At 37.9% G+C, this 11,955-nt stretch overlaps 1 protein-coding gene across 1 annotated transcript; it reads right to left on the bottom strand.

Annotated features, from left to right (window-relative positions):
* Positions 1 to 5,207: 5,207 nt before the first annotated feature.
* On the bottom strand, positions 5,208 to 10,163 carry si:ch73-361p23.3 (tumor necrosis factor receptor superfamily member 4). Its single transcript, XM_047348078.1, has 7 exons — positions 9,319 to 10,163; positions 9,032 to 9,151; positions 8,719 to 8,853; positions 8,568 to 8,634; positions 8,193 to 8,452; positions 8,008 to 8,112; positions 5,208 to 7,534 (listed from the first exon to the last, which is right to left on the bottom strand). The coding sequence occupies exons 1-7, from the start codon at positions 9,479 to 9,481 to the stop codon at positions 7,452 to 7,454; spliced, it is 933 nt and encodes a 310-aa protein (XP_047204034.1). The 5' UTR covers positions 9,482 to 10,163; the 3' UTR covers positions 5,208 to 7,451.
* Between the last annotated feature and the right edge of the window lie 1,792 nt (positions 10,164 to 11,955).

The following is an 11,955-nucleotide window of genomic DNA, read 5'->3' as shown; positions in this document are numbered from 1 at the left end:
ACGAGCATTCACGTAGCTCTCAACAATAGTCAGAGGGGTTTGTCAGTGTATAACCACAAAGGGCAATGATGACACTATGGAAATGATACCTTGCATATAGGTGTGCCTCCCATTCTCTAGATTATAGTGTAGGTGGTGACTAGCAGAGCAGATATGTTCCCTCTTCAAGTGCAACTAGAAATTGCAAAACAAAAGCACACAGAAACACTTGCTTCAAATGTACATTTTAAACCACTGTATTAAAAGTATTAAGACAAAAACATTTGGGAACAGTGTGAGAAGTTAAGACAAATGCAGAACAAGAAAGAGGTCTGTTTTGCTAAATGTGTAAATGATAAACATATTTTTGGGCTCTTTGGTCAAAAGAAAAACAAACCAAAAAGATCACTAAAGTTAATTTCACCTCATTGAACTCAGTCAATAAGTTGGAGTGTCTGTCAGTGTTACCCAACCTTTATTATTATTTTTGCTTTTTATTGGAATCGAGATTTGTATGACTAATTAGAACATTAGTTTAATGTAACCATGCAGCTGAAGGTTTGCTGATTCAAAATTCAGTTGGAACTTTATTTATGGAGTTGCTCTGTTCTACATGTAACTGCAAGGATTTTTACTAGGTAATCTGAACTTTAGCCAGAAATGCCCCTCTATAATGAGCTGCAGATAAGTCAAATAAAATGGACAAATGTCTATTGTTGTAAATGGTATTGTTCTATCAACAGCATACTCACCAATCAGGCATAACTTTATCACCACATTCCTGTTGGTTTGTGTTTGCTTCCTTTTTTTCTACCAAAAAAACCCTGACCCATTGAGGTATGGATTCCAGAATGCCTGTGAAGGTGTGCTGTAACAAAGAAATGTGAGTCTTCAGACCAGGCCACCATCTTCTATTGCTTTGTGGTCCATTTAGTGTTGTGGAGGACCCAAATACAGACAGGAGTAGACAATGATTGGCAGGCAGAGTGAAGTGTGGGGATCTTTAATAGAATAAATAGTCCAGACTTAAAGGATGCAGGAACAAAGGCAACATTGAAAATGCAATATGAGAACACAGAAAGAATGATTGGGACCAGAAACAGGAGGAACCAGGTAGGAAGACAGGAGCGAACCCAAGGATCTGACAAAAGAGTTAGTGAACTTAAAAGGTTTAAATGATGGGGAGGATGATAGCAGGAATGCAAAACATGTGATGTCCAATCAACAGAATGTGTTGCAGGTAAGGGGAACCATAAACTGTGAAAAATATACAACTGAGGGAATCTAATGGGAGTAATGGCTAAACAGAACTGAAAAGTACACGAACCCAAATTAGAAAGCAGTCTAATATGATTATGGCTAAAAATACCATAACAAAAAGGTGACAAAGGAACTCAACAACATGAGTAACAGGAAAGAAAAAGGAACACAGTGCACAAAAGGAACAGGGCAACCCCAATATAACAGGGCGGAGGTGTGGACTTGAGTCATGTGACTTAGAATTGAGTCAGACTCGAGTCTGAAATATAATTACTTTAGACTCGACTTAATGATTTCATAAAAGGCTTTGGATTTGACTTGGACTTTAACACCAGTTATACCAATTATACAGGTCCTTCTCAAAATATTAGCATATTGTGATAAAGTTCATTATTTTCTATAATGTCATGATGAAAATTTAACATTCATATATTTTAGATTCATTGCACACTAACTGAAATATTTCAGGTCTTTTATTGTCTTAATACGGATGATTTTGGCATACAGCTCATGAAAACCCACAATTCCTATCTCACAAAATTAGCATATTTCATCCGACCAATAAAAGAAAAGTGTTTTTAATACAAAAAACGTCAACCTTCAAATAATCATGTACAGTTATGCACTCAATACTTGGTCGGGAATCCTTTTGCAGAAATGACTGCTTCAATGCGGCGTGGCATGGAGGCAATCAGCCTGTGGCACTGCTGAGGTCTTATGGAGGCCCAGGATGCTTCGATAGCGGCCTTTAGCTCATCCAGAGTGTTGGGTCTTGAGTCTCTCAACGTTCTCTTCACAATATCCCACAGATTCTCTATGGGGTTCAGGTCAGGAGAGTTGGCAGGCCAATTGAGCACAGTGATACCATGGTCAGTAAACCATTTACCAGTGGTTTTGGCACTGTGAGCAGGTGCCAGGTCGTGCTGAAAAATGAAATCTTCATCTCCATAAAGCTTTTCAGCAGATGGAAGCATGAAGTGCTCCAAAATCTCCTGATAGCTAGCTGCATTGACCCTGCCCTTGATAAAACACAGTGGACCAACACCAGCAGCTGACACGGCAGCCCAGACCATCACTGACTGTGGGTACTTGACACTGGACTTCTGGCATTTTGGCATTTCCTTCTCCCCAGTCTTCCTCCAGACTCTGGCACCTTGATTTCCGAATGACATGCAGAATTTGCTTTCATCCGAAAAAAGTACTTTGGACCACTGAGCAACAGTCCAGTGCTGCTTCTCTGTAGCCCAGGTCAGGCGCTTCTGCTGCTGTTTCTGGTTCAAAAGTGGCTTGACCTGGGGAATGCGGCACCTGTAGCCCATTTCCTGCACCTTGATACAGCACTCTGGGAACCGCCTATTTGTTCAGAAATTTCTTTCTGTGTCTTACCCTCTTGCTTGAGGGTGTCAATAGTGGCCTTCTGGACATCAGTCAGGTCAGCAGTCTTACCCATGATTGGGGTTTTGAGTGACGAACCAGGCTGGGAGTTTTAAAGGCCTCAGGAATCTTTTGCAGGTGTTTAGAGTTAACTTGTTGATTCAGATGATTAGGTTCATAGCTCGTTTAGAGACCCTTTTAAAGATATGCTAATTCAGTGAGATAGGAATTTTGGGTTTTCATGAGCTGTATGACAAAATCATCCGTATTAAGACAATAAAAGACCTGAAATATTTCAGTTAGTGTGCAATGAATCTAAAATATATGAATGTTAAATTTTCATCATTACATTATAGAAAATAATGAACTTTATCACAATATGCTAATTTTTTGAGAAGGACCTGTACTTTACTTTACTTTGAATTAAAAAGACTTAATATCTTCCAAACCGAGAGTGTGTTACAAAGGAAAGGCATTATCTGTTGCTACAACAGGCACGCTGGATCTACTGTGTTGCTACCTGCTTTTCCTCTGCATCCTACCATGACAACAAGACTCCAACAGAGATCAGCCAAGGGCTTGGATGTTAAGACACAGAAACAAGGTCGATGTCCAAAGATCTGAAGCTTGGCAGAAGTCAGATGAGGGCAAGGCAAGGCTGCAGAATCCAGGGCACAGAAACAAGGAAATGAAGCGAGGGCAAAGAAAAAACACTGGACATCTGCAGTAATCTGGCAGAGACTTGAAGACTGAAGAGCACTTAAACTGAGCAAATCACAGGCAAGTAAAACTGATTGCAGCAGAGAAGGTGGGCATGCCAGAGAGAATGAGAGAACAGCTGTCAAACCATAACACCTAAAGAAATAATGGAAATTTAATTAAATAACTATGCTAAAAATGTTTTTTTTTTCCACATGCAAATTTGTAACATTAAACTTGCTTTTTTGCAACTTATTTTTATTCAGATGATTTTCAGTTGATTTTGAAGATCTCTCCCACATGCCTGTTGCTCTGGGCAAACATATCTGGTCAAATTACTAATACTCTGATTAAATTACATATTTGGTCAAATTACATGCTTAACAATCAAAATTAAATGATTAGGACTTTAGTTTGACTTGAGACTTGCATGCCTTGACTTTGGACATGACTTGGGACTTTTATGCATTTACTTGGGAGCTTACCAGAGGCTTGGCTTGAAAGACTTGAGACGTTTTTGTGACTTGCAATACAACCATTTAGTCCCACATTTTTAACAGAGACTACAATTCAAAACAGAATTGGAACCAGGACATAAAACCAAAAGTACACTTAATGATTACAAACTACAAAGCCAAAGTTTTCAGGATTATGACATGGACAGGAGTCAGCATGGACACTCTGACCGATCTATACACAGTGTGTTCTGATACGTTTTTAGAAACTTCCTCAGCAGTTTGAGCTACTGTAGCTTGACTGTTTGATTGAACAACACAGGTCAGCCTTCACTCCCTAGGTGCATCATTAAGACTTGTCCAACCTTGATGTTGTTCAGCACAGTTAATTTTTAGGACCACTTTTAATAAATATTGACCCCTGCAGACTGGAAACAATTCACGAGATCTGCAGTTCTGAAAATGGTCTGACCAAGTCACCTAGCGATCACAACATGGCCATCATCAAACTTGTATAAATACTTGCCCATTTCTTTCTACTTCTAACACCCAAGATGACGAAATGTTCATTTCTGGACCAAATATATCCTGGTCCAGACTTAAAAAGAGCTTAAACTGACAGTCGCCAAGGTACTGGCCCAAAAATGCTTTAGGATTGTTTTTTCAAATATAGGATATCTTTTGAAAACTGTATTTTGAGTTTAAAAAAATGTTAGAGCTCATATCAGTTAAATGTTTTAATGTGCTGGATTTTTGTGAAGATAACCAATACATAACTATTTGAAAACAAGAAGATGTCGAAGCCCTACCACCAACCTAAGTCTTGAAGCCAAGCCTATCAGATCTAACCAGAGCAAGCTGTAAGAGTGTGCACCATGCTGACTTCTATTGCTTTTTGTTTTCTTTTGTATGTTTTAGTGACTTTGTTACATCGCCACAAAGAGGCCCGGCATAATTACTATGTTTTTGGTCATTTCTTAGCATGAATGATGACATTTCTAGAAATTATGTCATACTTATAAGGAACCTTTTAGAAAGGACAGAACATTGATCATTTTTGACTACATCATTTGGTACATACTTAATCAATTGGCATGCGTTAACGAAATTTGTGTGGGTAGGAAACCAAACCTAGCTCTAGCCCAGGGCCCTATCCTTCTAAATCCGACCCAGGTTATATCCCACCTTCTAAAAGGGGTCATGATGAAGAGATAATCACAGTTATTCACTTCACCTGTTCAGTAGTCATAATGTTATGCCTGATCAGTGTGATTGTAATTAGGTCTAATTTAACTGGCAAAAGACAGGAATACTTGAAATATTGTAATAGCACTCAATTAATAACATTTGAGATGAAAGTAAAACAATACAATGAAATTTCAAATATGGAGGATGGTGAATTAAAAAAAATAACATAAAGAATGTCTCACAAAGGCTTAATTAGAAATCAATGAATCTTTATTCCCAACATTTACACAATCTAAACAAAACTATACATACACATAAAAAGTAAATACATATATAACGTTAGTAAAAAATAAAATATAAAGGCATGACTAAAAGATATAAATAACTGGAATAAATGGATGATATTTATCTTCAGGCGCTTGTAAATTGAGCTACACGTCAAAAAACCCCAACAGGTTTGTTCCGTGCAAGGTACGCATAATTTCTCTGAAACTGCACGGCGACTTCCTGGATCAGTGACATTTACAGGCAGTTTTGTGGAGGTACTCTTTCCTTTTTGGTTATTCTGTCTGTAACAGATGTTCACACTCAGAAGCAGTGGCAATTCGTACATGATGGGACCCCTGCGCATGTACCATCTTCTGCAACCCTAACTATCAATGGAGGCCATTTGGCAAAAAAGGATCACTCTGTCACTTTTTAGAAACATTAACACTAAAATATTGGTAATATAGATATGACAGAATGCAAGAATGTCAAATTCCCTAGAAAGCATTAAATGCTCTTTTCTGTTTGATTTCACAAATAAAATAAAGTTTTATTATGTTCAATAAGAAATTATCCAGCTCTAGGTTTTTAACTGGAAATGTTCATATGCAGAACATGCTCTTAAAAAACACAAATAGTCTGTGATGTTTTTTTAGAGTGCCTTAACTGTGAACACCACCGAAGGGTGCCCATCCCTATTGACTGAACTTGCTTATAAGAGGTGGACCGCTTATTTAGGGTGTCACTAACAAATAATAGTTTTTGGTTTTTTTCCCTTATGGCGCCCCCACAGGCCAAGTCGCCCTAGGCCAAAAGTCATGCCTCCTATTTAAAAAAACACCACTGCTCATAAATAGTACAAAAAGCTTTTCATTAAGCAGTTAAATGTGTAAAACGCTGTTCACTCTACATCAATACCAGTAATACTAACTGGTACTACATGTTGATAATTATGAGCAGTTTCTCAGAAAAAACTTGGATAGAGTACATTTTACTTTGTATATTGTGTGCGTAAAATGTTTGTTTCAATGGAAAATAAAATAAACATATATAATAAATCCATTCATGATATTCTCAAATGGTTGTTTTTTTCCTATCTGAACACTCACCACACTCTTTAAATGAATTTTCATCTCTTGGAATGAATCAGTCGATTTGCAGCTTCTCCTCAATAGACTTTACAACTAAAATGTAAATGGTGTGAGGTAATACGTCAAAGTTTCATACTCCTCTGACTGTCCTTATCTGAGAAATATTTCCAGCAAGGCACAAACAACATGAAAGTCATCACATTTACAACTTTTCTTTCTACTCGGCGGAACAAGAAAACAGAGGAGGCATTACTTTGTGGGGGAGAAAAAAGAAGTACATTTTGCTCCATGGGGTACTTCCCCTTACCCCACATATCTCTAAAAACATGTTTGCTTAATCTTGTTCTGTGCAGAACAAGCATGTGACTGGTGGAACATACTGAGTAAACACTGCATAACTCAACATAGAGGCTTAAAAGCAATGTAAAAAACAAAAAGGTAAATATTGTCATTTTTTAAGACCTGCATCAGGTGTACTTTATAGTTTCTACCCACAGCATTGTTTAAAATGTATATTTCTCAGAGTTGTCCCAGCCCTTTTAGAGAATACATATATCAGCAGAAGGTTAATAAAACCGGCAGAAACATGCATATAGTAATTGAACACAAAAAATTGCATATTGAAATTTGTGAGAAAACAAAATAATAAAAATGATATATATATATGTATGTATATATATATATATATATATATATATATATATATATATATATATATATATATATATATATATATATATATATATATATATATATATATATAAAATGGTATATAGCAGATGTGTAATTGAAGGAAACACCCTAATGGTCTTGTAGGCAATAATAACATTTCTTAAGAGCGATAACAAAATAAGTAGTAGAGGATGAATTCTACCTTGAATGGTTTCACAGTTTTAAAAAGCGAGGTATACTTTTGCATATTAGTTACCCTATATTGTATTACAACAGAACAAACAAAGGTCAAATATTGACCACAGTGCAGGTTGAGAATACACCTGATACAATACATATGATTGTGATGTATGTCTAACACGCAACAAGCAACATAAGAAGGATTCAAGGGATCAATGATGAACTTTTCTAAGGATGATTCTCTGAAATATCAGATGAGGATTTCACGTCAAAGGAAAGCTTCACCTCAGGGCTCTGGGTTGAGTTTCAAAGAGGACTCACTGCCATCGCCGCTTTCCTCAACTGGCCTCCGACACAAAGAGTCCTTGGCTGCAAGAAAAGATGTAAATATGATCAATGAAAAAATATTTAGGACACATTTTATCACTATGTTTTGTTGTGCTATGACAAACCTTACTGAATTATGTGTAAAAATGACCAAATTGTATCAGAAACTACAAAGTTTCTAACTAAATTTTTTAAAATGCATAAAATGTATGCATTTGAATAATGAAAAGAATATATTGTTTGATTTTAAGTTAAAAGGGGCAATCACCTGTACAGTAAAGAGCCTGCAAACATACTAGCAGCTTATCCCAGTATAAAGACTGAATAAACTGTCTCTGCTCTGTCAAAAGTGAGTTTATTCACTGACAACTCTAACGACTCTTGGTACAACTAGCTTTAACAGGAAAATTAAACGCAGACATAAAGGAGGCTTCAATCTTCTCATTATGTAACAAATATATTTTTTTACTAACATCAGATCATATAAACCCATGATAACTTGAGTTTTATCTTACTCTGTACTGCTGGTTTTGTCCGCCAGCAGGGAGTAACGTGCAGCTTGCAGGTCATTGCTGTCAACAGGAGCAGTCCAACAATTCCCAAAATGAGAATGGCCGTCCCTGGAATAAAACGAGGCAGGCCGGCTACAGATTACATCACCCTTTGATCTGAAAGTATCAGAAGGCAGGAAATGTCTTACCTATGTGGGTGCTAGTGTTTGACCTGGGAAAGCTGGGCTGTGTGGTGTGTCTCAGGATGTTCTGTTGAACAGGAGCTGTGGTGGTACTAGAGAGTGTCTTCTGTGTTTGAACCCCCTCATGTGGACGACGTGTTGTTAAGAGCGAGAGGAAAACCTTTTTGATTGATGTGGGAGATGTAGTGGTCTGACTACCATTTAATTCATTACAGATGACGTCAGAAGTTGCGGTTCCGGCCTTTTTAATCCCTGTGGAGCCACATCTGGGATAAAATGAAAAAGAAAACAAAAGCAGCTTTTAGCTTTATGTGTGCTTGAGATTTCAGTGTAAAATAGGTTTACATTTATAATATTGAAAGGTATGTAAAAGTGTCATACTGTTTCCATTTTTTACAGGATGAATCAATTTCTGTGCTGAAAAAGCCTTCCTCGCATCTTGAACAAACTGTCGGTGGAAAAATAAATTGTATCTATTAAGGTTGAGCCTTTAACTTATATAATGAAAAATTTGTCCTAGTCTATACTTCACCTCCATTTTTAAGTCCAGATCCTTTGTCACATTTACACCAGGCAGAATTCTCCAACAAGGGAGAAAATCCTTCACGACATCCACATATTGTGTCTGTCTCTTTGGTGCACTTCACTTTGACGAAACTCCCTGTAACTGCAAAACAAAAAAAATACTGAATTTTAAGATTTAAACTGCAAATTAAACCAACGATTTCATTTTTTTTTTAAAAAGGATCACTTCATTTTCGTATCTCTTTTGTCACTGGAGTTTACACTGTTTTTAATCATATGCTGTTTATAGAACAGTTTTTAGTACAAGTGTTAACTCCTACCTTCATCACACTTTGCACATGCATTACAACTTTTTGAAAATTTTGGTGTTTGTTGAAAATATCCATCCTGGCATGGTGCACATTCTCTTTTGCCTGGAAAGCGTTCAGTTACTCTCTCACCTATATTTTTCAGATGGTGGCGAAAAACAACACTTTAGTTAAGCAATCATCCTTGAAGGACCTCAGGAAAAGCACTGAAGCAAAAGAAAATTCAAAGTCTACATTATTAAACAGAACAAGGACAATTCTTTAAAATATCAAAACATCCAAAAAGTAATTTTTCTTACCTTTGTTGCAAGGAATTCCGTTATTGGTATCTGAATTAACAAGGACTTCGTTTAGTGTGAAAATGAATATGAGCAGATTGCACAGAACCATGTCTAGTCCTTCACTGTGAGCTGTACCACAAGGCTGCACCACTGAGATTGTGAAACTGTTACACTCAGGCATGTGGGTTTTTAGCTAGCAGAGCCTACATAATCTAAACACTTACTCAACTTTTCTGGGGAAGACGTCTTTCCCCTAAAAAAAAAAAAAAAAAAAAAGCCAAAACAACTTGATGGGCAAATTTTATTGTTATTGTTTGATATCTGAAAATCTGCTGTTTTAAAACTAAAAGTAATTTCAAAAGTCTATAAAGCCTATTAAACTCCTTTAAATGCATAACCTTATCCCCGGGGCTCTCCCCAATAATTTGCTCAAATAGTCAAATTTTTATCCTGAAACCATCCTGAACCGTAAGAAACAGTTCATGTTTTTCTTTCTTCACATATAGACTACTGTAACACATTGTTTACTGGACAAGGAAAAGAAATGTTTAGTCACACAGAATGTTTTAGCCAGGTTTTTACCATGTTCAAACAGTGAGGTTCTATAACCCCACTTCTATATGGATTATGCTGCCACGCTGTGTTGTTTACAATTAACTTAGGTATTATTGTGCATATATTAAGCACAATCATATAGTATCTGTCTGATCGTCTGACTAAATATTTAGTCCAAAGTCAGAATGCTAATTTCTATCTCTTTTTGTTCTTAACATCACTAGTCATTCTCCACAGAAGAGTACTAAAGGAGATTAAAAGTTTCAGGTTATGAATCTCAATTCAATTCAATTCAAAGATACTTTATTGATCCCCGAGGGGAAATTAGAATTCCAGTACAACCCATCCAAACATACATCATGACACAAGACAAGGGGGTACGGGTCACCGAGGCTTTGCTGCCCACTCACAGGCGCTGCCCTTGCTAGATGAGAAAAGAGGCCACATTAGGTAAGTAGAGGGAAAAAAAATCATATTTCACACTTTATCCTTAGCAGGATACAGTTTGAGATGGCAAAAAACCTCAGCACAAAGAAGCAACAAGTTGACAAAACAACATCATGCCGGGAACGGTGAAGGTGGTGTGAGGGGGTGCATGTGTTTATCTTGAGCATGTGTGTGTGTGCAAGTGATTGTGTGCAAGTAAGTCCATGAAGCACTGTCACAGAGGCCATTGTCCTTGATGGTTCGTTGGAATGTTCATCAACCGGCCACAAAGTTCTGAGCAGGTCCACAGGTGTCCTCAGGGAAGGGAGGGGGCAGAGGGAGCAGAGCATCATGTTTACATAACTTCCAGGAGAAGTTGAAGATAGCCAGCCATCAAGGCCGTGCAGGGGAGCCAGATTCAGAAAAACAATAATTATTTGGGTTAGGCTGACTCTTAATTTTCCGTCAGCCTTGAGAGTCTTGCTGGTGCTTCTCAAAGGCGAATCCAAACAGCCAAATTCCTGGTCTTTCTGCCAGATCCGAGCGAACAACTTTCTCCAAGATTTATCCCATTTCACCCCTGAGTCCAGGAACCGCAACCTGCCTGCGATCCTAAGGATCACATCCAGTCTGCGATTCAGCTCACGTAACATCTCAGTCTGAGTGCTGATCGCCCTGAAGATCCCATCACACATGCCAGGCAGCCTTACAATGGCCAGAACAGCTGCTGACACTCCAAATTTCTCGATATGCCAGGTAACCGCTGACTCCAAAAAGCAGAAATCCTGATATCAAACATCCAATTATATACACATCCACGACTGACATTATTGACAAACACACAATCCTCCACTTCTGCCAGGAGTCCATTGTGTATCCAGAGAAAAACGTCCAGTCCGGACAAGTTGGGCTCTCCTTCACCCTGTCTTCTCCTCAAGAAAATTTGATCAATTGCATTGAGAGACCAGCTGACCAAATCCATAACTAAGAATTTGGAAGATTTGCAAAAAGAGGGTCCAAAGACAAGACACAGAGCTGAAGCAGGGCAGATATGGGAGGGGGTGGGAGACAGAGAAAAAGCGTCCTCCTCCACCGAGAGCAGAAAGAAAAGAAAAGGCTGAGGTTGTTGTTCAACCTGTCTAAAGAGTTGCGTTTGTTTGATTCACTAGATTAAAGAGAAAACTGTTAAAGACCGATGTGTTTAGTCAGGCATTTACTTAGAAGAATTAGTACATCTTTAAACTTCTCTTCTTCTGTATCTACAGTCATAGTCAGTCAATTAGAATATGAATTCTGATGAGACTCGTTTATCAGATTTAAAGTACATTTTTGAAACTAACAACCTTTAAGCAGGTATTGCACATTGAGGACTCAGTTAGTGACACTTGCCAATAACCTTTACAGAGGTCCGGTGTTGTAAGGTACTTGGCATTCCCCAAGCGCTCAATAAGTTAATTAACTCTTGGCATTGGATAAGCATCAAAAACAGAGACAGCATTAAGTTTTGAGAAATCAACACAAAATCTCTGTCTTGAATCATTTTTCTTGGGAACAAGCACCACAGGGCTGCACCACTCACCTCTGGAAGGCTCTATGATCCCCATATCCAGCATTTCTCCCACCTCCTGTTTCAATGCAGGCATGAGTTTTGCTGGAACTCTAGAGGTTGTATCC

This window comes from Girardinichthys multiradiatus, chromosome 20 (assembly GCF_021462225.1).
Source record: "Girardinichthys multiradiatus isolate DD_20200921_A chromosome 20, DD_fGirMul_XY1, whole genome shotgun sequence".
NCBI classification, from domain to species: Eukaryota; Metazoa; Chordata; class Actinopteri; order Cyprinodontiformes; family Goodeidae; genus Girardinichthys; species Girardinichthys multiradiatus.
Note: the sequence above shows the minus strand (reverse complement) of the source record. Positions and strands in the feature narration are given on the sequence as shown.